At 39.1% G+C, this 21568-nt stretch overlaps 1 protein-coding gene across 3 annotated transcripts in view; it reads left to right on the top strand.

The window, feature by feature from the left end:
* Positions 1–21568, top strand: part of INTS9 (integrator complex subunit 9) — a 102807-nt gene that overhangs the window by 69453 nt on the left and 11786 nt on the right. For all 3 annotated transcript variants that reach the window (XM_042934960.1, XM_042934959.1, XM_042934961.1), the window contains 5 exons: positions 8172–8283; positions 10523–10703; positions 14560–14620; positions 18063–18234; positions 21260–21384. In XM_042934960.1, the coding sequence (XP_042790894.1) occupies positions 8172–8283; positions 10523–10703; positions 14560–14620; positions 18063–18234; positions 21260–21384 (651 nt within the window). The remainder of the gene's footprint in view (positions 1–8171; positions 8284–10522; positions 10704–14559; positions 14621–18062; positions 18235–21259; positions 21385–21568) is intronic.

The following is a 21568-nucleotide window of genomic DNA, read 5'->3' as shown; positions in this document are numbered from 1 at the left end:
AACATTGGCAGGTCTTTATTTCAACAAATACTTATTGAATGCTTGCTGTCTCCAGGGTAGGAAAAATACAGGCCAGAGATTTCATGCCAAGATGATATTGAGAATGGTAATGATGACACTTACCCACTTGACAAGAAGGAGTTGACAAAGGGGGTTCTGGTTTTAGAAGGGAGTAGTGAGTATGATGCATAGCAATTTGAGTGAACACCGGGGACATGAAAATCTAGAACTGGAACTTGGATTTGACAGCAAGCCTGAGACAAATTAGAGCATCAGATTTTTTAAAGTATGTAAATAAAGAGCCTAAGGGGAAAGACTGATGAGCTGTGAGGGACATTTACCAATAGAAGGTGGAAGGAAGAAAAATAATCTTGAATAAGAATGGAGAGTTAGAGGAGAACTGAGGCCCACAAAAGTACAGCATCTCATCCCAAATGGCAGAAGAGAACTAGCTTTTACTGACTGGAAAGCCTCAGTACTAATTTTCCTATTGATCTGGTGTTCAACAACATACTGAATTCTTATATTCTAGTATTTATCTACTAATGATAATATTATCTGCAAAGAAGTAACAATTTTGTCACTTTTCTTTCAATCTTTTTATCTTTTATTTCGTTTTCCTGTCTTACAATCACATATTCTAGTCCCATGTAAACAGAAGTGATGACAGTGGCAGCCTTTTCTTATATCAGATTTTAAAGGGAATGCTTTTGTAGCTTCTTCATTAAATAGGATGGCTTCCTACTGGTTTTTGTCTATCAGGTTAGGGAGTTTCTCCTCTGTTCCTAATTTTCTTATTTTTAAAAGTCAGATGTAGACATTATACCTTATCAAGTGCTTCTTCCAGTCTGTGAGATGATCATGTGATTTATTTCCTTTAAACCAGTAATGTAATGAATTGTAGTATTAGCTTTTCTCACATTTTTTTTTAAGTTATTTTGAGAGAGAGAGCATGAGTGGGGCAGAGAGAGCGAGAGAGAGAGAGAGAGAGAGAGAGAGAGAGAGAATATCCCAAGCAGGCTCTGCACTGTCAACACAGAGCCCAAAGTGGGGCTCAAACCCATGAACCATGAGATCACGACCAGAGCCAAAATCAAGAGTCACTTAACTGAGCCGCCCAGACCCCCAGCTTTTCTCACATTTAACCATCCTTTAGTCTTGTGATAAATCTTATTTGATCAGTTTTTTCTTTTTAAAATATACTCCTGGAATATAAGTTGGTCAGTATTTTTTTGAAATTTATACAGGTATATCTCATTTCATTGTGCTTTGCTTTATTGCATTTCTTACATACTGCCTTATTTACAGATTGAAGGCTTGTGGCAACCTTGCATTGAGCAAGGCCATCAGCACTTTTTTCCAACACCATTTGGTCACTTTGTGTCTCTGGGTCACATTTTGGTAATTCCCACAACATTTCAAATTTTTTCATTGTTATTACATTTGTTATGGTGACCTGTGATCAGTGATTTTAACTTGCTAAAAGCTCAGATGATGGTTAGCATTTTTTAGCAATCAGATATTTTTTTTTTTTTTTTTAATTTTTTTTTTAACGTTTATTTATTTTTGGGACAGAGAGAGACAGAGCATGAACGGGGGAGGGGCAGAGAGAGAGGGAGACACAGAATCGGAAGCAGGCTCCAGGCTCTGAGCCATCAGCCCAGAGCCCGACGCGGGGCTCGAACTCACGGACCATGAGATCGTGACCTGAGCTGAAGTCGGATGCTTAACCGACTGAGCCACCCAGGTGCCCCCAATCAGATATTTTTTTAATTAAAGTATGTAGGGTTTTTTTTTTTTTTTTTTTAAGACATAATGCTATTTCATACTTAACAGAATAGTATGTATAAATGTAACTTTTATATGCACTGGGAAACCAGAAATTTGTTTGACTCTTTTTATTGCCATATTCAGTTTATTGGTCTGGGCCTCAACCTGTGATATCTCCAAGTTATGCCTATAATCTGTATTCATAAGTGAAAAATAGACCCATACCTTATTTTCTCGTTCTGTCTTCATTTGTTTGGCATCAGTATACATTTAGTCTCATGAGATGATTTGAGTACCTTCCACTCTTTTTCTTTTTTTTTTTAATTTTTTTTTAAATTTTTTTATTGCTTATTTGTGAGAGAGAGAGAGAGAGAGAGAGAGCACAAGATGGGAGGGGCAGAGAGAGAGGGAGACACAGACTGAAGCAGGCTCCAGGCTCTGAGCTGTCAGCACAGAGCCCAACACAGGGCTGGAACTCACAAACTAAGAGATCATGACCTGAACCGAAGTCAGGTGCTCAACCAACTGAGCCACCCAGGAGCCCCATTTTCACTCTATAGCTATACACAAGATAGCTGTTCTCTTTTTTTGAAAGTCAGTTCCCCATAAAATTATCCAGGCCTGAGATTATCATTTTAACTTTCTCATGACCTTTGAACTATATTCTCTGGGTCAGAGCTGTGCGAATATAGCAGAGATTTGTCCATTTTACCTAGGTTTCCAAAATCATATCCATGGAAGTTGTTTATTACCCTTTTTATTTGTTTAAACTTTTTTGTGTAATTCTATTTTCATTCTACATTTTAACACCTTTTTTCTTGATCAGATTTGCCAGAGGTTTATCTGCATTACTGATTTTCTTTAAAGAATAAGTTTTTTTGATGAACGTAAGGGAAGGGAAACAAAAGTAATATAAAAACAAGGAGGGAGACAAAACAGAACAGACTTATAAATAGGGAAAACAAACTGAGGGTTGCTGGAGGGGTTGTGGGAGGGAGGATGGGCTAAATGGGTAAGGGGCATTAAGGAATCTACTCCTGAAATCATTGTTTCACTATATGCTAACTAATTTGGATGTAAATTTTTAAAAATAAAAAATTAAATTAAAAACAAAAAAAAAGAATAAGTTTTTGTTTTTAATTGTTTTTGTTGTATTTTCATTTTCTATTCTGCCCTTTATTATTTCCTGCCTTTCATCTTTGGGTTGTCTCTGTTGCTTTTACTTTAATACTTTACCCCATTCATTTCCATCCTATTGTGCTTTCCAATAAGTGTACTTAAAGCTATATTTCTCTCAGTATCATTTAACTCTGTTAAATTGTTAATATGTAGGGGTCTGTCATTCATCTCTCAGTATATCGTAATTTCCTTCATAATGTTCATAATTTAAGTAGCCAAAGGTTGTTTTATAGTGCTTGTGTTTGTTTCTGGTCCATCCAATATGATTAGACCTAGGGTTAGACAAGAGACTTTTTCCAATCATGCTTAAATGTTTCTGGATTTTTCCTTTTTTTTTTTAATTGGCATTATGATAAGAATATACTCCTTCACTGAAGTGTTGCTTTGAAACAGTCCATTTTTGTAAATGTTTTGTGTATGTTGTAAAAGACTGTGTTTACCGTTGAATGAAAACTTTTCTAATTATTGTGTTATTCTGTTCTATCATATCTTTGCTTAGTTCCCAGTTTCTGGAAAGAAAGTTATTTGTTGATTTATCTACTTCTGCCTATACTTTCACCAGTTACTGCTTTTTATAGTTTTAAGCAATGTGATCAGATGTATATGTGATCATTATGTTTTATTGAACAATTACTCCTTTTATCAGGATGCTGATTTTTTTCTCTATCAAACCTGCATTAAAAGCTAAGAGACATTTTCCCCCTCCATATTTGCCTGATACTATTTTCCAGCTGTTTCTTTTCATTCCTTCTGTATCCTTTTCTAGTGAGTCCCTTGTAGACATAGTAAGGGTTTTTTCTTTTTTAGTCAAGAGTCTCTGGAATGGTGAAACTATTTATATTTACTGTAATTACTATTGTACTGAGGGTTTATTTTTGTAATTTTATTTCATGGTTTTTTTAGTTCATTCTTTTCCCCATCCTTTCTCCCCTTCTTTTAGATGACATAATTTCTTTCTGTTAAGTTTGAACACACATTTTATTTTTATTCTTCTGGGTTGTTGCTTCATTTATTTTTCCTTTGAGTGTCCTAAGTTTATCAATATCTTTGTCTTTCCCTCCAGAGCCACACCTTCCTCTTGTCTTTCCTGTCTTTCTCCTCTTCCTTCTCCCCTGACCCACCATGTTCATACTGTCTGGAATTTTAGTTCTGGGTTATCTAGGCTATACATCAAGTGTTGAATATATCACTTATTTAGACAGCTTTACTGAGTTGTTGTTGGGTTTTTTTTTCCAACTTACCTTCCCATATATCTCATAATCCTCTAGATTGACTTTCCTTCTTCCAGGAGTGCTTGAGGAATGTTCACCAAGAGCGTCTTAAAATGGTAAACCTTATGAGGCTTTGAAGTACTAAGAATAGTTTTAATTTTTTCTCACATTTAAATGATAGCTTGGATAGATATAAAATTCAAGGAAAAGAATTTGGAAACTATAAAGCTTTGAAAATCTTTATTCATTTTCCATTTGTACCCTTGTTGTACTTAAGAACTGCAAAACTCTTTAGATTTGTGTTCCTTTATGGGATTTGCTTTTAGAATCTTCACTGTATCTTCAGTATTCTTAAGTTTTACTGTGACATATCTTAAATGTGTATTTTTTCTGTATAATACTTTGAGAAATCTTCCAACTTTAACACAAAAAGATTTTTAATTGTTTTTAAAATTATTCCTTCTGGTTGATTTTTTATTTCTCCTTATGGAATTTCTCATACACAGGTATTGACACTTCTATGTTTTGTATATCTCTTTCTTCCTTTTTTTTTTTTACCCCCTTCTCCTGCTTGATGCCTCCTGAAAAAAAACTCCTCAACTTGATCTTCCAGCTCAAGAATTCATTCTTTAGCTCTATCCATACTGCCCTTCAGCCTTTGTGTTGGATTCTTTATTTCAGTCACTGTATTTTTATACATAATATTTTGAAATGTTTCTCTTTATATTTGTTTTTCTTTTGCTTATTTTGTGTGTGGACTTTTTTAATGCATATTCTGCTGTTCGATTTGGTTTATTAATTCTCCACGTGGCGTAGGTTTTTAGCTTATTGTATTTAGTAGATGTTGTTTTCCTCAGTGGTCTTGTTTTATTTCCCTGTGAGCTCTTACTACTTGGCTTTCAGGGACATCCTCTTGTACCTCTGCTCTAGACACTGCTTTTTTCCCAGGATTTGTCTTCCTGATGTGTTACCACTTAGCCTGGTAGTGTGAGGAAACAAGGAACGGCTGATAGGTCTGCCTGTACCTTTTATGAACATTCATCCCACTATTCTGCTATGTTCTGCTTCACAGTATGGTGGAGCAGGCCATAGGCAGTATGGAAGAGAGAGAAAAGGACAAGGAGTTCCTTGCCACCCTCTATTCTTCCTGCAGTGCAAGCCCTCTTTGGCTCTTGCTTGCCATCTTGTCCCTATTCCAACACCCATGGTTTCCCAGGAATTCATCGTGGTTGTTTAGTTTCTCAAAACTGTCAGGTGCCCTTATTTCTATGCTTTCTCTCAGCTTAGATTCTAGAAGGGAGCCAGCGGCCTGTGTTCATTCTCTATCTTGTTGGGAATCTCATAGTGGAATTTTTGTTTTCTTTTAAAATATTTTTATTTCCTTATATTTCTGATTAGAACACTAATTTGTATTTATTGTAGTCGTTTTGGAACATACAAAGTGTGTGTTTGAATAAAATGTTCCCACTTGAAGCACTCAGTGAGTTGCCATAGACACCTGTAATATGTACATTTGCTCTTTGGTGATGAAATGGAGATGTTGGCAGTGTCAGCTTGGTTCAGAGGATGTCACTACAAGGTGTTAAGGGCTAACTCTTTACAGTAGCCCTAGTAATCTACAAGAAATGTCTCCCAAGTATGTCTCCTAAAATCACAAACATCTTGTCTGATCTGATCATGAAGTATCTCATAACTTCCAACTTGGTGGTATTTGTATTACACTACTGCCTTTGTTTTGTTTTGTTTTGTTTTGTTTTGTTTTGTTTTGTTTTTTTTGTGGACATTTAATTTTCAAAGGACGGCAGCATCGATGACTGAGGTACAGAGATAATGTTTTCAGGGCCACAGTTTGATCTCCATTAGATGCTTTCATTCAGATTGGTAGTTCTTAACCTTTTGGGGGTTATGGCCCCATATGACAGCCCAGTCACCTCTGGGAAAATGTACATAGGCGCACACACAGAATTGTGTATGCTATTTCTAGGGTTCCTAGACCATCTGAATTCCCCCATCAGCCCTGTGAATCATTATTGGTTTGTTCTAATAAGGTTCTTATAAAATTGTCATTTTAAGCTAAATATGCTGTCTAACAAAGTTTGATCCCTTTTGTCCGCATTCCGGTCCTTCTGTTTGATGCATGCACACAGTGAACATTTCTAGGCTCATTGCACATCTGCTACTATAAACCATTGTATTTCTTCTTCTCTGGAAACAATGCATATGTATTTTATTAGAGAAGTGCAAATAGGAATCAGAATCTATTAGATATAGCTGTCACGACTATACTTATCTGTGTTAAAGAAATGTTTCTCGGGTTAGAAAGCAGCTTATATAACTGCAGTCATGTTATTTAAAAAAAATAATGAAGCCTTATATTCATGTTTATATAAAATGCTAAGGGAATATACATCAAAAGGTACATATACTCAGAGATAACATTGCAGGTGGTGGGTCTTTGCTTGCTACTGTTTGGAATTTTCTTTGTTGGAAAATACGGGTTGAACAGAGAAAGGAGGGATGAAGCTTCTTACTAAACTGGGTTTCTGACTTTTATCTTCGTGTGTTCCATTGAGTATGTGGAACGACACTAAGGAAAAGACATGCTACGAAATGAGACCTAGCATCTCAATCCCTGGGCCCTCATTTTTGTTTTCAGTTTGAATCCCGGTTTCTTTGGAAAAGGCAGTTACTTACTTACTTACTTACTTACTTACTTAACTAACTTACTTACTTACTTACTTCCTTATTTATTTACATGCTCTGAAAACCATCAAGATTAAATTCAGTCTGTGCAAGGTAAAATAAAAATTCAACATCCTGAGGATCACATAATAGTGCACTGTTGAGACTTCATAGTTTACAAGAAGATCATGTATATTAGCTCATAAGACTCTCAGAACTCAATGAAGGCTTATGGGTCACAAATATGCCCATGTTATGAGAAACCCAGCTCAGAGCCTTACCTGAGGTCCGTGACCAGTAAGAGAATGGGAAGGAAGCTCGTTGTTTCTGGATCCTAATTCAGTATTCTTCCTGGCTTCTCTGCCACTGAGACTTAGGGAAAATTGCCTTGACTAGTTGAGTCCCAGGTTGCATGTTTTCATAATATAAACTTCATGTATTTATTTCAAGTCTTTACACTTGTTTTCATTTTGCAGAGCTGTCTTGAGAATCAGATTATACAGCACAATGGTTCTCAAGGCGTGACCCAGACCGGCACCAGGAGCATCTCTTGGTAGCTCATTAGAAATGCAAATTCTTAGGCCCACCTCAGACCTGAATCAGAAACTCCGGGTTCAGTGCCCAGCAACCCACAGTTGAGTAAACCGTCCAGGTGATTCTAATACACACTCATGTTGGAAACCCACCAGCGACATGTGTGACATGACATTTTCAAAAGAGCAAAGCGCTCTACAAATTTGAGATCATAAGCTCTTTTTTTTTTTCATTGAGGTACAATTTTATGTATAGTGAAACCCAGAGATCTTAAGCATACAGCTCTATGAATTTTCACATCACGTGATTACCACACCAGCCGAGGCATAGAACTTTTTTTTTTTTTAATTTTTTTAAATATTTCTTTATTCTTGGGAGACAGAGAGACAGAGTGCAAGCAAGGAAGAGACAGAGAGAGAGAGAGATACAGAATTTGAAGCAGGCTCCAGGCTCAGAGCTCTCAGCACAGAGCCCGACGTGGCGCTTGAACCCACGAAGCATGAGATTATGACCTGGGCTGAAGTCGGACTCTTAACTGACTGAGCCAGCCAGGTGCCCCGGCATAGAACTCTTTTATCATGGCTGTAAAGTTCCCTCATGCCTCCTCTCATCTGTCCCTATCCCCAATGGGCAGCTACTTAACTGTTCACTGACAGACTTCATTAGAGGAAGTAAGGGAACAGGACAGTGATGAGCCAAACACAGAAAGAGCAATGACTATTCTCTTTTTCCTTCACTACTTGCACTTCCCATTTCCTTTTGAAGTACTGAGCGTAGTTCTCTCTGGTTTTTCAGCCCATGGACCAAGCTTCTCTCAAAAACAGCGACGTTCTCGTTCTGACAGGCCTCACCCAGATCCCCACCGCCAACCCGGATGGCATGGTGGGAGAGTTCTGCAGCAACCTGGGTATGTGTCCAGCTCAGGCCATGTACAGGATGAAATGTGCTAAATTTACTTTTCAGTTCTTGCTTCTGTAGCATTTTGTGTTCCTTCTCTTCACGTTCACCCCCTCTGATACCCCGGTTCAAGGTTTCCCCTGCCCCGCCTACTCTACCCTTCCTGCCCATCCTTCAAAGCTTGCTGTTGTTAGCAAAAGCAATTCTTAAGCAACATAAATCTGAAGAATGTAAGAATGGTTGTAAGGGTAAATTCAAATGTTTAGCACGTTTATGCAACAGATACTCAACATTCTCCCACTTGATTTATGTTGAAAATTCTTACTTGTTTGCTCTGTGGTGGGATTTGGGGGCAAGACGGGGGTGCATACAGGATAGCAGTTGTCAAAAAAGGGAACAATCACATCTTTGCTTGTAAGTAATAGCACAGAAAAGACTTAATACTTTGCATTCACAATAGCAATATACTTCGCAGATACATTTTTCCACCAATATTTGGTCAGTGTTGTTTTTTTCTTTGAGAGAAGACTAAATTTGGAGAAGAGACTTGCTACCCAGAAGAAACGTATGTTTCTTTGGATATAATTGTCAGTAAAATCTAGAAATCCTGCCTTTCTTTTAGAAAAGTATAGGTTGCTTACTGTCTTAACATGGGCTGCTGTAACAAAATGCCACAGACTGAGTGGCTTAAAGAACAAACATTTCTCACAGTTCTGGAGGCAGGGAAGTCTGAGATCAGATTGTCAGTGTGGTCAGGGTCTGACCAGTGGAAGAGGGCTCTCTTCCTGGCTTGCAGACACCCGCAAGTGTGTCCTCCCTTGGCCGAAAGAAGCAGCTCTTGTGTCGTCTTCTTATGAGGGCAAAAATCCCATCATGGAGACTGTACCCTCATGGCTTCATCTAAACCCAGTTACCTCCCAAAGCACCCCTGACCCAGTACCATCACATTGGGAGTTAGGGCTTCAATATATGAACTTTAGGGGGATACAGATGTTCAGTCCATAACAGTTGCCAAAGAGGAGTTAATGAGCTCAGACCTTTCACCCCTTTCACACAGTTTATTCTTCCTTGAAAAAAATTATTGGACTAGTCTCAAATAGCACCCCTGATTTGTATGTTTTGTTTGCTTATTGTCTAGAATCACAGACTCAAAACACTTTAGATCTGAAAGGAACCTTGCATCTAATCTGTTTCTTAAGTCCACTAACCACTTGCCTCATGATCAGTGAGGCCACTTCTTAAAGATGCATATTTGAGGGCCCATCCACAGACCTAGTAAGTCAGATTCTCTGGGGACAGGAGAGACCCAGCAGCAAAGTTGCATTTTCAACATGTTCCCTGGCAATTTTCACACTTACGAAAGCTTGAATCTAGTCCACTCCTCTCATAACCAATCAGGAAACAGGCCCAGCCAGGTTTCAGTGGCTTACATGGGGTCCTATAGCATGTGATGAATGCAGGAGTAGATCCAGGCCTCTTGAGCCCTGACCACTGTCTCTCCCCTCGGTACCATACTCTAGTAATAGCAAGTCAACCAGTACTCCAAGTACAGCGTCTGGGAGAACCCATATGTCAGGGTTGGGAACAGAGGAGGATACAAGACACCAGAGGCTTCAAGATCTACACCCGAAAGCTCTGCGTTTCAGTTTGTTTTGGAAACTAAACAAAAGAGAAACTTAAGAGGGCTTTGATATTTTTTTTCTTTTGTAGCCAGTTATAACTTCTAATATAATTATACCATTAAGTTGCAAGTCCTTTTTGATAACTTGTTTTTAAGTATTTAAAGTGTAGAGGATTTTCTTACAAATAACACATTAATGAAAGAAAATGCCACTAAAATGAGTCAAATGGAAAAACTTGGCCTATTTCCTTATATGTCATACAGCAGTGGTCAGAGACTGAACAGAGACAAATCCAGCAAAGTTTTGAGCAGGAGCTAAAAAGAGAAGGAGCTTGGAGGGTCTGTCCTGAAGTTCGGCTGCCATTGGTAACCTTTAAAGCCCAAACCCTTAACTGCACACCTTGTTCCCAGGGACTGAGACGTCCATTAAAAACCCAACTGATTGTTAGGCTCTGGATTCTCCCACTCTTGTGCTATTCTTCAAAAGAAGCAGATCATTGTACCTGAGAAATGAATTGTATGAACAGAAGTAGGAAATGAAAGAAATCCAAATATTAAAGTTTCTTTCTACCTTTATAAAACTGTTCTTCTGACACCACTGTTTTCTCTCTGACTTCAACTTTTCTAGCACTGACAGTCCGGAATGGAGGAAACGTGTTGGTGCCCTGTTACCCTTCTGGAGTGATCTATGACCTCCTGGAATGCCTGTATCAGTACATTGACTCCGCCGGCCTCTCCAACATCCCTTTCTACTTCATCTCCCCCGTGGCCAACAGTTCACTTGAGTTTTCCCAGATTTTTGCTGAGTGGTATGTCTGCATTCTTCTCCACGATTCAGTACATTCAAGCAGTAAGAATAAAATGGAAAAAGTTTTTTTAATGAGAAAAGTATAGGGGCGGCTGGGTGGCTCAGTTGGTTAAGCGTCCAACTCTTGATTTCGGCTCAGGTCGTGATCACATGGTTGAGCCCCGCATTGGCTCTGCACTTAAGACTGTCTCTCTCTCTCTCTCTCTCTCTCTCTCCACCCCGCCCCACACCCTGCTCACTCACGTGCATGTCCACACACTCATTCCACACATACGCACTCTCTGTCAAAAATAAAAATATAAAGGGTTTTTTTTTTTCTCACATTACTATGAGACTTTGATTTTGTTGTCTTTCCATGTCTGTGATGTGAAAATTGTATTAATGAAAGCCAAATCTGTTACATTGCTAGAGTTTGGAGGAATAGTTGTCAAGGAAGGAAGGATGAAAGGCAAAGGGTTAACTTAGCACTTTCAAATTCAGTGACAAAATATTATACATTTATCTTCTCCCATGCTACCCTCTGCCTGTTACAAAGTGAAGTGACATTCTAGAGGCTCAAAAAAAGCCCAAGTTCATGTTGTCTGGAATTTCTAATACCAAATCTGATGATAAGAAAAGCTAGGTTCTTTTTCGTTTCAATAGCATGATATTTGATAAAACTAAGTTTTATTACAGTAGGAAATTGTTTGATCCAGCTGAGATGGGTAAATTATTGAACAGTATGAAGTTAGTGAACCTTTTTAGGATTATTTAGATGCATGTTTGAATCTAACTCACCTGGCCCAAAAAAGGGAGGGATGAGGGAAATACAGAACTTTTACAGTCGACCTTCAAGTGCCTTAGAGTGGTGTTTTTAGACGGGGGCATGACACTTGCATAGGGTGTGTAATCCATTTTGATTGTATGGTAGTGTAATGGACACAGTGTTCTACCAAGTTTCTAATTAAGAAGGGATTTGTATATCATTCTGTCCTAACATGTTCTATATGCTGTCTCCCCATTCCACCTTCTTAAAGGGCATTTTTTCCTCCCCTTTTAAAAGTTGTAGTCAAGGACTTTTTTTCTCTATCTCCATTCAGACAAACTTCTCCATCCTGTGTGCATGTTAGTCATGTTTGTCCGTAGGGCCGTCACTTTATTGGTACCTGTTGAATTTTATCCTTTGCATTGGGTCATTTCTCCCCGAGCATAGGAAGTTAATCTTGAAACTAGTAGTCCAGCCTAAGGATCACTTGCACAATTAGCATGTTCTGAATTTCTTCATCCAGATCCTTAATAAAAAACTCCAGCCAGCCCTGCGAGGCCTGGGGGATGGTGTGCTCCTCAAAGCCACTCTGTCCCCACTGTGTGCTGTTCTTGTCAAAATGATATCTTACAGGCTAGAAGTCAGGACCACTCTAATTAGAGTAGGTTGTTTTTGTTTCTGGGTGTTTATATTTGTTCGTTTCTAATATATGTGTAATACACACTTACTATAGAAAACAATACAAGTTACAGAAAACAGGAAAAACTGAACCTGTAAACCCACTATCCAGAAGTAATATCACTGTTGGCATTTGGATGGATTTCTTCTTTCTATATGGGGATCATACCAATTATTTAATTTTGGATCCTGCTTTTAAATATTTTAATTTTCTTTTTTTAATGTTTATTTTTGAAAGAGAGACAGAGTGCAAGTGGAGGAGGGGCAGAGAGAGAGGGAGACACAGAATCTGAAGCAGGCTCCAGGCTCTGAGCTGTCAGCACAGAGCCCGACGCGCGGCTCGAACTCACGGACCGCCCGAGATCATGACCTGAGCTGAAGTCAGACACCCAACCAACTGAGCCACTCAGGTGCCCCCTGCTAATCTCACATTTTTAATGTGAGATTAGAGGATTAAAATAAAACTTTGAGGACATAGTTTTTACATGAATACATTATTACATCATTTGTATACTGTATTATTTATTTAACTGTTGTCTTATTGTTGGACGAACAGGCTTTGCCCAGTTTTTTCCTTTTAGTAATAAATCTTCAATTAATATCGTTGTATGTATATACGACTGCATCTTTTGCTTTAGGTAAATTACTAACAGTGGAATTACAGGAACAAAGAGTATAAATATGTTTTAATGTTGATTATACAAATCTCAGTTGCTTTCGAGAAAGATTTTTGTCTTCTGTAAATTGTTCCTCTTGCCCATTGTCTTCTGTAAATTATCCCTTTTTTACTGATTAGAGATGTTATACTTTTCTTACCAATTTATTTGAACTCTACTCTTTGTTATACATCTGCAGATATTTTTTTCCCCTTCTTGGCACTTCGGATTTTAACTTTGATTTGTTTTTTAAATAATAAAGTCATTACTTTGGAATAATTTTGAATTTACAGAAAAGTTGTAGAGGTAGTACAGAAAGAACTATATACCTTCTACTTAGTTTTCCCTAATGGCCACATCTTACACGGCCATACACATGTATCAAAACCAAGAAATGAACATTAGCACACATTATTAGCTGAACTACAATCTTTTTCAGATTGTACCAGTTTTCCCACTAATGTCAGTTTTCTATTCCAGGATCCAGTCAAGGATACCACAATGCATTTAAGTTATTGTTTTGTTTTGTTTTGTTTTGTCTTGTTTTTTTTTTTGTCAGAAATACTTTAGTTTTTTTATATATTGATACTAACTAATGCAACATAGTATCCTTTGCAACAATCTAAGAAACCTTAAATGAAGATCTTCTATTTGTCTCTCTTCCTGACTTTAAAAAGTTTTGTCTTCCTGATTAGATATTATGTATAATTCTATGTATATAAATATATGTAATTTAGATATTATAAGGTAACCCTCCAAAAATATCTTCCTTCCCTATTTACATCTTCCTCCAAAAAGGATATAAAGTAATGTTTTTTAAATCAAGATTAAAGGAAATTTTAAGTGTAGGAAAAATTAATAAGTTGTATTCATGAAGTTCATATAAAACCCAAACCCTGGAGTCCTGAACTACTCCCCAAAAAATAGGATCTGGTAGAACTGTTGAAATACTTTAATACTGTTTTAGTAGAATTCTTACAAGTAGTCGTGAACAAACATGCGTTATTACTACATAACGCCAAACCTACAGAACACCTGTCTTTTGAGTTATCAGTTGTTAACTTTGGCCACAATTGCTTTATTCAGACATCTCCATTTTTAAATGTCCGCTCTGTCTAGGAAAGAAATATAGACTACCTGAAACATTTATAGAGTCTCCCACTTGAGATACCACGTTACTCTCCAGTTTCAGTGACCAGTGTTGCTTAGTGCATGTGCAAAACAGAAAGTTGGGTCTCTGAAGAAAGCCTGTCACTTTCTCCTCAAAAGTGATCACTACTAATGCAATATGATATTTCAAATTGGATCCTGGAGCAAAAAAAAAAAAAAAAAAAAGACATTAGTGGAAAAACTGGTGAAATCCAAATAAAGTCTGGAATTTAGTTAGTTGTAATGCACTAATGTTAATTTCACAGTTCAACAAATGTATCATGGTTATGTAAGATGTTAACATTAAGGGGGCCCTGGGTAAAGGGCCCAAGGGAAGTCAGTACTGTCTCTGCAACTTTTCTATAAATCTAAAATTATTCCAAAATAACAAGCTTATTTTTCAAGGAAAAAATGTACTCAGGAATTTTAATGGTTAAAAAATGCTCACAAGGGTCTTGTTCTGAATACTCCGTACGTAGATCCTGGCTTTCAATCACAGTGAGATTGGATTGGTTAACAGGAAAATTTTGAATACGCTTTACTAGTGTTTTTGCTGCTACCACTAGGTGGCAACAAATGATCCTGTATGCCCTACCCTAACAGGCTCATCCGTTTTTCCTCTTTAAAAGGCTTTGTCACAACAAACAGACTAAGGTGTATCTCCCAGAACCACCTTTTCCTCATGCAGAGGTAAGAAATGGCATTATTGGGTCAAAGCAAGAAAAAACTGTAGATAAATGGATGATAACATGTCACTAGATTATAGAAATCCTTAGGTAAACTCATATAGTCCCTTGTTTCCCATGTGAGATGACCGCGAAGTACTCTAACTCAAGATATGTTACTTTCTCTTCTCATTAACACATTCTATTGCCAGTACGTGTCTGCAGTTCATAACCTACCTCTGTTCTGTTCACTGAGTGTTATCTGACCCCTACTACTAATTTCTTTGCATAACAACAGATTCATTTATAGTCAAAGTCTTCTTTCCAGTTAGTCATGTTGATCATAGATGTGAAGTTTTAATGATGAAAATAATAACATTTAAGTTTTTAAAAAATAGAGGGTCAAAGGTACAAACTTCTTCTAAAATAATTCATGGGATGTAAGTACATCATAGTGACTGTAGTTAACCATACTGTATTGCATGTTTAAAAGTTGCTGAGAGCAGATATTAAGAGTTCTCAAAAAAAAATCTTTTGTAACTATCTATGATGATGGATGGTAACTAGGCTTACTGTGGTGATTTTTTTTCCACAATATATATATTATTGGACACTTGAAACAAATACAATATATATAACATGACAACATAACATAGCCAGTTTTGTTTTCATTACATTTTTCACCAAACAGTGTATCATGGATATTTTTCTGAGTGCCTCCTATTATTATTATTGCTGCCTAGTATTCCATAGCATATCATATGAACATATTATAATGTACTTAACCATTCTCTTACTATCCAACAAAAGAGTTACTCCCAATTTTTTGTTACATTTTTAAAAAGGATGTTTAAATTGGTATAAGCCACTTTAGGAAACTGGCAATATCTGCTAAAGCTGAAATGCTTCAGCAATTTGTTCCTGAATTATATACCAAACAGAAATACATGGGTATGTCACCAAAAGACACAGACAAAAATCTTCAGAGCATTCTTGGTAATAGTGCTGAAATATACCTAAATGCCGTTAATACTCAAGCGGATTTTGTGGTATATTCTGTACAATGGAATACCTTACTTACATCAGTGAGAATGAATGAATTCCAATTATACGAAGTTATGTAAACAAATCTCACAAACATCATGCGAGTGAAATAAGTGAGATATAAGTAGACAGTGTGATTTTCTTTATATGAAAGTTCAAGAACACACAAAACAATTCTGTGGTATCGGAAGCCAGGATTGCAGTTATCCTGGAGGGTGGGGTTGGAGGCAGTAGTAAGTGGAAAAGGACAAAGGGGAACCTCTAAGAAGCTGGTCACACTGCTCCTTAGTGTGCAGTTGGGAACATGGACTTTTCAGTTTGTACAGACTTCATCCATCCACAGATGTCTGTGTGGATGTGCTTGTATAGGATTTAGTTGGTTTATTTGTTTTACAGTTAACTGTTTGATTCAGCGTAAATAGCAACAAATGTCCCGCTATTTTAAATTTGACAACTCCTGCCACCCCTGCTTATTGCTACTCCAAAGGACCTTTATGAGCCAGAATTTCATGCGGAAGGTTCTGACAAAGTCATGTTTCAGTCCACACATTCCGTTACAGCAGCCAAAGTTTTTCCAAGCTTTGTCATTACCACAGTGAACTTCAGGCTAGAAATGCAGTGATGTCTGAAAATTAAGCGTGGCAAAGCATACTTTATGGTGGACTTTACCACTGAAGGCTGGTTTTTTCTCCCCCCAACAAAAATTAGCTTTTTTTTGTTTTCTAAGAGTGTTACTCTACGTTTTTACCCACATATTGTCACAGATTACTTTTGTCCCATTTAGTTAGGAATATGAAAAGACCATAGTTGCATGATCAGGGTTCCTGAAACGCACTTGCCTACTTTAGGATATGATGGAGTTGACTCAGTATTGTGACCAGTGCCAAAGAGAAAATATTCTAGCCTTAGTACTGATAATTTAAAAAAAAAAAAAATTTTTTTTTACAGAATTCCTACCCTACAGCTTCATTGCCTATACAGTTGGACCTTAAATAAGTACAGAGGTAATGAATGGTCAAATGTAGTAAGTCAGCTAGAAAGGTAGCTCCAGTGGGCAAAAGAAAAGAGATGAATTTATCTTAGTTGCTATGCATTGATCAGTAGAACTTCAGGAACTGTAGGTAATGCCTAAAAAGTGATTTAAGTTGTGTGCAAAGACCCACTGCTATTCTTAGAATCCCATTCGTCTCCTTGACGGCAATGGATACGGTAGGCTTAGTCTTTTAGACAGCGCTCACCCATTTCAATGGGACAAGTAATGATTTGGGGGCAGATCAGTTATAAAAAGAATGTCCCTTTTGTTTGTATATAACTTGGAAGGGAGGTGGGAATTCAGCATTTGTCCCATCTTTACTACAACATATCCCATCCAAACCAGGGATGCCTGGCTAAGATCTCTAGAGTAGTGTTGCAGTGTTACCAGTAAAAGCAATCTCTCTGAATTAAAAATTAAATCTTTATAGTGAAGAGAGTTTAGCTTCCATTTGGGGGTAGTCCCATTCCGGCCACACTTCACTATTTGGGTGACTTCTGTTGGATTTGGGCTCCCCTCTTATGCATTATTGGTTGGTTCAGGATTAACTTATGTCACAGACTATTTCTTTATCTATTAGACAATATCTCAGGGCAGTATTCCCTTTGATCTAGCTGGCATTTAAGGTCTCTGAAGTCTGGGTGTTTGTCATCTTACCTTTTGGTGCTAGAGTAGGGAGGTGGAGGCAGGGCCAGGGCAGCAGGAAGAGCTGCTGAGCCATGTCACAAGATGCCATCTGTGGCTGTAACTATATGGTGTTGCCTTGAGTCGGTTATGACGTTGGGAGAGAATTGCCAGGTATTGCTCTGGAAGGGAGATCATTTGATTCAAAACGTACACTTTTGAGACAAGTCTGAGGCTGTACACGGCCCACTTCTTACTACAGCTCTCTGCGTAGGACATCTCTGGGAGGACATCACACTCCCAAATTTCTGAAAGCCAATTTGGCCTTTGTCTTTGGTAAGTTGCTGCAGTAACTTACATCTCAAGAGATGGTCCTGTGCAGGTAAACAGTTTTTCTTGTGTGAAGTGTTTATTGTTGACAGAACTTGGTGAGTCACATGTTTGGGGAAAATTACTTGTACTTCAAATAATAACTGATCCTGGGAACTTCTAGGGCCGGGACTCCCGAGTGTCAGGAAGCTCTAAAGGAAGGGTTAGACTGCATCAGGCCTTTAACAGCCTGAATAATATGTTAATACGTACCAGAAGGTTGTATCTGTTCAGAAAGTCACATTGTACATAACAACAACAAAAAACACAATCTCCCACAAATTCTAATCAGATTCATTTGTATTCTTCCTTCTGCTCATGCTCCCATGCTGTGCAGTCCTTCCCTCCACCTGGACAGGCTAACATCTCTTTGTGTGCTTCCCTGTACATATTGTAGCTCATTCAGACCAACAAGCTGAAGCACTACCCGAGCCTCCACGGAGACTTCAGCAGTGATTTCCGGCAACCATGTGTGGTGTTCACTGGGCACCCCTCCCTCCGATTTGGGGACGTGGTCCATTTCATGGAGCTCTGGGGGAAATCTAGTCTCAACACCGTCATATTCACAGGTAAGTAAACAAACAAATAAAACCCTGCCCTTTCCACTGGGACTTTCACCCAGTGCACCGACCAGGACAAAATTTTCAGTAAGGCATAAATATGAACACTCATCTGACGTAAACCACAAGGGAAAGAGTAAAGCAAGGTGGACTGTTAGGAAACTGTACTGGACAAAGCTTTCATACCCATTTTTCGGAGATTTTTCCGTGAGGCAGATTTCTACTGAACTGCTTTTGATAGGATTTTGTAAGCTGTTTCAAGAATGGCAGTAATCCTAGTAACCACTCTTGTGTTACCCTTTAGGAATTATTTCTTGAGTTGGGTTTTTCTCCTTTGGTTATAGTTTGCTCTGGCTTACACTGTTTTTTCTGGAGACAAAACCCTCAGAGTAAAACAAATCCTTTAATGAACCCAAGCAGGGGTTTTACTTAATCACTATATTATTTTAGCAACTTTAGGTCTTCAGACAGCCTCGGGATTTGGAAATCTTACGGGCAGTTGAGTGAAAAACCTTGATCTGAATCTGGTTCAGTGTACTATAATCTAAGCCAAGTTACCTCACCTCCCTGAGCCTCACTTTCTTCATCGTAAAATGGGATTGTTGATGGCTCCTTCCTTGGGCGACTCTGTGTGTTTACTGAAATGTTATCAGAAGGCACTTCATGCAGTGCCTGGCACATAAAAGTTGTTGAGAAAGTTATCAGTTGATTTCTTTCTCATTGCTTTTAAGACTTGAATGATGGAATAGAGTCTAACTGTGCCCAAATCTTCAAGATCAGGGACACTGGGGCCCTTTCCTGTGCTCAGCCTGTTTGTGAGGAGTGCCAGAGGCCTCCATCACACCACCGGTCAAACAAAGTTGGCTTTATTGATTCATTGCAGCTGAGAAGAACACATGGGGAAGTGGGAGGCATCTCAGAACATGTTGGAAAGAACTTATGGATTTGGACTTGTGTTGGGTGATTTTGAGGTAGGTTCACATATGTGGGACATTGCTCTGGATTGGCCGCTGTTAGGAAGCAGGAGTGGTTAAATGATTGAATATCTTAATAGTTCTTATCTAGAAGGCAAGAAGAATGGAGCCAGGATAGGGTAATGTTTGCTCCTTTTGTGGTTCGAGAACAGTGTTGTGGTTGTGTGTTCAGGCATGATTATGGAGGGGTTCTTGTTTTTGTCTTGATCCATTGTGGTCACCAAATGGCTATGTCTGGTGTTAGGGTTCTGTGAAATTGTTGATGTCCAATAGGAGAACAACATGGCCTGGCCATGACTGACAGGCCGACTCCAGCTATAACTCCAAGACCTGGTAGAAAGTGCCAGGAGAGCTCAGAAAAGCAGCTTCAGGGACTTCTTCTCTTTTTCCTAGGCCCCCTTTTGGCCAAAGGCAGAGGAAGTCAGGTCACAAGACATTGACCCACAATACCCAGAACCTCACCATGGCCAACTTTTGCTAAGCAAGAGGTATTCTGGAGAACATTGTAGTAGGACTAAAGGTGGTCTTTCATTCTTTTTGAGGGGTTACTGACTCTGATATGACAGTGGGTACAGTATTTTTATAGGCACAGTAAGAAGTGTTTGCTGTAGTATAATTTTTCCTTTAGCCAGCTAAGAAGAAATCAAGGATTGTTTGATTGTCCATAACAACCCTGGTAATGAATTTAAATCTAAACCCATTTTGAGGGACTTTCAGAGCAGCTATGTCATGTATGATGTCTGGTCACGTCAGAGATGAGTTTTGGACCACTTTTTTGGATTGTATTACAGCTGTGGGAAAGTTGTAGCTCACATAGTACACGTAAAAAGGGAGTCAGTTTTCTCCTAGGTAGCTGTCCTTGCCTCATATTTGGGGGGTTCTTCTTAGAGAAACAGGAGCCACCAAGGGGAAGTAATTGAAAAATCGGGAAGTTCCAGGGTGCCTGGGTGGTTCATTCAGTTAAGTGTCTGACTTCTGCTCAGTTCATGATCTTGCAGTTCGTGAGTTTAAGCCCCACATCAGGCTCTGTGCTAACAGCTCAGAGCCTGGAGCCTGCTTCAGATTCTGTGTCTCCCCCCCACTCTCTGCTCCTCCCCTGCTCATACTCGCTTGCTCGCTTTCTCGAATAAACATTAAAAAAAATTTTTTTTTTTTAATAAAAATCTGGAAGTTCCATCAGTCATCCTTAATGCACTGGGAGAGTTAATGGGATGGGTAAATATAAGCCAGAGGGCTGTAAGAAGTGATGTCCTCATGGGGGCACAGGCTGTTGTGAGTCTAAGTATTATATTTCACACCAGAAATGTAATCTCTGCCACACAGGCCACAGTGAGTAGTTCTGGGTTTAACAAATGGGCCGTCATGGCAAGCGTGGTTCCCAGTCACTGCGCACGCCATGCTTTGCCGAGAGGAGCATGACAGTTGCAGCAAAAGCATCTGTTGACATGAGGCCAGGGTCCTTTTCTCATGTCTGCCCTGTCAAGTCAGTGGTATGTCATTTGTCTCATACCTGCTTGTTAACTTCGAGCACTTGATTCGAGAGGCCTGTGCCAGGTTTCCCCACTGTGAAGTCAGTTTTTACATTTAATCAGTATCTTGGGTGGGGGGACACTTTGAGACTATGTATCCTTCTCTTCCTCAAATTTTTATCTAATTTTTTTTGCATCTATTGATGATCCTGGTCCGAAGAAATTATTCCTGTGATGCTTGCCAAATGATAAATTTTTTTTTACTTTCATTGTTTACATTTATTTGGCATTCTGTTGCAACAAAGAGTTTTCCCTTCTCCCCCATTTACTTATGTATCCCCTCATTTATCTCCTCCGTCTCTCTGTGTTGAAAATCTTGAGCCCACACCCACCCGGGGAGAGGTTCATCCTGGCCTCTCCCCGTCCTTACCTGTGAGTAAGTGACCCTCTGCAGTGATCAGGAATCCAGCTCCCGCCAGCCTCTGCACTTCGGTACGGATCCTGCCTGGCCTTGACCACACCAGCCGCCTCCTCACTTGGTAGCAACTCTGTTGCTTGCATTTTAAATTTTCCTTTTTGTGCTCCCATTAGAACCTGATTTCTCCTACCTGGAAGCACTGGCTCCCTACCAGCCCTTGGCCATGAAATGCATTTACTGCCCCATCGATACGCGACTGAACTTCATCCAAGTGTCAAAGCTGCTCAAAGAAGTACAGGTAAGGAAGGGAAGTGCTGGTGTCTCCCCATGGCCCTGATACAGCAGGGAGTTTGCGGCAGGGCGGGCTGTCTGGCTGCGCTTCTTCCCTTCCTCGCGTCTCCGGGAGTCCTGAGTCCGCAGCATGCATGCTGGCACGTGTGCCGGTCACCGCCCCCCTCCCCCCACCCCCCGCCCCGCCCCAG

Source organism: Panthera leo, chromosome B1 (assembly GCF_018350215.1).
Source record: "Panthera leo isolate Ple1 chromosome B1, P.leo_Ple1_pat1.1, whole genome shotgun sequence".
Taxonomy (NCBI): Eukaryota; Metazoa; Chordata; class Mammalia; order Carnivora; family Felidae; genus Panthera; species Panthera leo.
This window is presented reverse-complemented; position numbering and strand designations above follow the sequence as displayed.